The 4,435-nt window shown below is 43.2% G+C and overlaps 1 protein-coding gene across 1 annotated transcript; it reads left to right on the top strand.

The window, feature by feature from the left end:
• Positions 1–1,242: 1,242 nt before the first annotated feature.
• Positions 1,243–2,830, top strand: sst1.1 (somatostatin 1, tandem duplicate 1). Its single transcript, XM_053423302.1, has 2 exons — positions 1,243–1,440; positions 2,609–2,830. Exons 1-2 carry the CDS (start codon positions 1,303–1,305, stop codon positions 2,828–2,830), a joined length of 360 nt encoding a protein of 119 aa, XP_053279277.1. The 5' UTR covers positions 1,243–1,302.
• The last annotated feature ends 1,605 nt before the right edge of the window (positions 2,831–4,435 follow it).

Genomic DNA, 4,435 nt, shown 5'->3' with positions numbered 1-4,435 from the left:
TGTGTAAAATGTAACTTTGTATGAACTTCGGTCAGAAACCAGTTGTTTATCATCATCCATCAATCAGTCACACGGGTTCTCTTCTCTTTCTTTGTTTCCTTTCTGTTTCCTTCCCTTCCTTTCTTCCTCCATCCTCTTTCTTCGTCTCCTTGGGTCCTGTCATCTCTCATCTGCATTAGCTTCCTATCAGGTGGACATTTTCTCTCTGTCTCTCTGTCTAAACATTTCTCCCAGAATGCAGCAGGGTGGCGACGGGGGGTTTGATGGACACTCGCCCGCTGTGTCTCATCTCAGTCATTAGTCCGGTCTGACGGACACATTCACCTCCAGCCGTGCGTTTGATTGTTCGTCCCACAGCGATGTGTTTTATTGGTCGGGTCCTTGGCGTGTTGTTAGCATGACGCAGAGCCTCCCGCTGACCTCCATCGCCTGCCCCCCCACTCCTAGCGTGACCTCACACATGTTTACGTGTTGAATATTTCAGTGAGGACCAAGTTGCTCTGCGGCTTTACTAACGTGTTTCCAAAATATCGTCTTCGACGTGTGGAGACATTCAAACTGAGACAAACCCGCTGAGTCCTGCGTGAAGCTTCAGAGTCGAGACTCTCACACTGATGTGGATCAGCAACACACACACACACACACACACACACATACATACACACTCACACACACATGTCTCTGAGCTCCACACATGATTCACCTGAGACACCTGATCGTAGGAGACGACAGCTCCTGACTCGTCCGTCTCGTCTGTGATGCGTCACTTTTGTCCCTTGGGTAAAACAGTCAGCCAATCACAGCGCACCATGGTCAGAGGTGGAGATCGGTCAGTTAATGTGAGACAGGCTGTTGTTAGAATAAAATATTGTTTGTAGAGTAACGTGAGAAAAGTGTTTGACGGAAACTACAACAACAAGAGACAAAGAGACAAAGAGACAAAGAGACAAAGAGACAAAGAGACAAAGAGACAAAGAGACAAAGAGACATCATCATGTTCTCTCAAAGACAAATCCCAAACTGATCAATAACTGATCCAAACCAGAGTTAATGAGGTGTGTCCCCTGAACCACAGGAAGGAAACTAAGTGTTGAAGACGGTTCATTTCACTAAAGATCATCATCATCATCATCATCATCATCATCATCATCAGTCACCCTCCAACACACGGAGCTGTGACGTCAGCAGGCTTTATAAGAGACGCTCTGACGGGACAGAGGCAGAACATCCACAGACCTGAGACTGAGACAGACACAGAGACAGACAGTCAGAAAGTTAGAGACAGACACAGACAGACAGGTGATGAAGATGGTGTCCTCCTCCCGCTGCCTCCTCCTCCTCCTCTCTCTCACCGCCTCCATCAGCTGCTGCTACGCCGCTCAGAGGGATTCAAAACTCCGCCTGTTGCTGCACAGGAGCCCGCTGCTCTCCAACAAACAGGTAACACACACACACACACACACAGACACACTAAGACACACAGACACATAGAGACACACTAAGACACACACAGACACAGACACACACAGACACACTAAGACACACAGACACATACAGACACAAACAGACACACACACACAAACACACAGAGACACAAACAGACACACAGAGACACACAGAGACACACAGACACACACAAACACACACACACACATACACACATAGATACACACAGAGACCCACAGAGACAAACCCACACAGAGACACACAGACCTTCAAACTAGTAAAACTATTCCTTCAAAATAAAAGCCCTCTTTGATAGATTATGAAACAGCTGATTTTTATGATTCATTACTTTTAGCTGCAGATTTGATTAAATTCTGAAACGAGTGAACCTGAGCATTAAATTTAAACTGAAAAATGTTAAATCTAATTCAACACAATGAAGAAAACATTAGTTCATATTATTCCATGATCAGATGATCGTTGGGATCGATGAGTCAGTAGATTGATTGATTGATTGATTTTGACTGATTTCTGTCACTGACTGCTCGTCTGTTTAAATCATAAATCTTGTCAGAACATTTGATCAGTTATGAGAGTTCAGTTCACAGAACTCCCTGAGACGTTTATCAGAAACAGTAGAAAAGAGATTTTAAACCTGAGCCGTGGATGAAGCCTGTTTGTTCTCGTTCTATTCTGCGCCCTCTAGTGGTGACATCAGAAATGAATGTGTCATATGTATAATAAGATGTGTGACTTTATACAATCCGATCAAAGAGAGTAAAGTAAAATGAGAAACACTTTGTTTCTATGATTCAAAAATTACGTTTAATTACGAGCGGCACTGATCGTCACTGTCCGTCTCCTAGCAACCAAGTGAGTTTCTTTAAACCATGACATCACTTTTTGTTTTAACCTGAGATCAGTCGACTCGTTACCATGGAGAAGTAACCGATATTAATAATAATCTTTACATTAATCTGTAACTAATCTGATCAGTCGAGCGTTATCGACCAATCACAGCTCACGACCGACGCTGATTTCATTCTTCATGTTTCTTCAGACTTTGAATTTTCAGGTTGATTAATAAACTGGAAGAAGTCATGATGAAAAGGTTTGTTAATAAAGTTTTTATTTATTTTTATTTTGCTGCTGCTGTCTTCAGGAGGTGTCTCGCTCCTCGCTGGCCGAGCTGCTCCTGTCCGACCTCCTGCAGGTGGAGAACGAGGCTCTGGAGGAGGAGAGCTTCCCTCTGGCTGGTGGAGAACCTGAGGAGATCCACATGGACCTGGAGCGAGCCGCCGGCGCCACCGGGCCGCTGCTCGCCCCCCGGGAGAGGAAAGCAGGCTGCAAGAACTTCTTCTGGAAGACCTTCACTTCCTGCTGAGAGCCTCACCTTCTGGACTCTGTACAGAACCTGATCCGATTAGTCTGGATGAGATGTTTAGAATCTTCTGAGCTGATTCCTTCTGAATGTAAAACTTGATGAAACTATTTTTAATGGTTGGTTTGAATAAAATCTGTTTGAGAGAAACTGGCTGTGTCTGCTGCTGGTGGGGGGGGGGGGGGGTGATGAAGAGGAGCGGGAGAAATGAACTCTTCATCAGGACACTGAGCTGCTGCTCTAGGATCTGTTAGTGTAGTGAGGTCCCCACAACGTGAGAATGACCTGCACACACACTGTGCAGGTCACACACACTAGAGAGCTGAGTCTGTTGCTTTAATCACTGACAACGTCTGTGCTGTTCTCATGAGAGAGATGTGTTGAGTCACTAAGTTACTGGAAATCAAAACAACAGCCAACAAACAAACTACAGACGGACAAACAATCAACAGCAAACAAACAAACAAACAAACAAACAAACAACAAACAGACAACAGACAGACAGACGTTCAGTTTCTGTCTCTTCCAGTGTTTGTTCATAAGAACTTTCAGTCTCAGTAAATGATTTTGCAAAGATGATCAATTTAAGATATTTTAACTCTGTGTGTGTGTGTGTGTGTGTAGGTGTGAGTTTGTATGTGTCTGTTTGTGTGTTCGTAAACTCTCAATTATCTCCTCTCATTAAGCTCTAATTCCTAAAAGCTTTTCATAACAAAGCTCTGATAAATGTGTGTGGTGCTGCTAATCTTACAACAACAGCTGCTACACAGACACACACGGACACACACGGACACACACACACACACACACGCACACACACACACACACTCTCTCTCCTGTCTGTGAGAGGCAGCAGTTTAAAATCATTATATCAGTGAGATCACAGGACATCACTCTGTTAACTACTTTCTATATAAAGTTTATTATATATAAAACCTATGAGTGTAATCAAGTATTAAAGTCACAGTGTCAGTGTGATCATCCATGTTGTTTCAAACTGCATCACACTGATTCATATGTTTCTCTGTCGAGATGCACATGATTTTTAAATTACTTTAAATCTATATTAAACTTTTACTGATGATTAATGTCTCCAATAACTGATAGAGTGGTTGGTTGGTTCTCCTGCTCTTCAGAATAAAAGCAGCTGAAGTGACTGTGATCAGCTCCTGCTCTTCAGAATAAAAGCAGCTGAAGTGATCAGCTCATACTTGCAGTAAACTCAGTGACTGATACTGAAGAAAACTTTTTCATGAGTTCTGTTAATTTTTTCTCCTCTGATCGGATTTCTGGAAGTTTGTGATCGCTGACATCAGCATTTCAACGTTTGACCTTTGACCTATAACCTCATCATCAGTTTACTCTTCAGGTGAATGTGCAGGTGTTTTTAATCTCCGACAGGAAGCTGTGATGATGTAACGTCAAGAAACAAGTGTTTATTAAATAAACAGGAAGCAGCAGCTGCAGCTGCACAGACAGCCTGAGCCGCCAGCCAATCAGACGCCAGCGTTTAAACAGCTTCAATAAAATTTAATGAGCTTTAATTGCAGCTGAAAGCTGCAAAGGAACTAAGCACTAATAACTGTGTGTGTGTATGTGTGAGTGTGT

This window comes from Pleuronectes platessa, chromosome 5, assembly GCF_947347685.1.
Source record: "Pleuronectes platessa chromosome 5, fPlePla1.1, whole genome shotgun sequence".
Taxonomy (NCBI): Eukaryota; Metazoa; Chordata; class Actinopteri; order Pleuronectiformes; family Pleuronectidae; genus Pleuronectes; species Pleuronectes platessa.
This window is presented reverse-complemented; position numbering and strand designations above follow the sequence as displayed.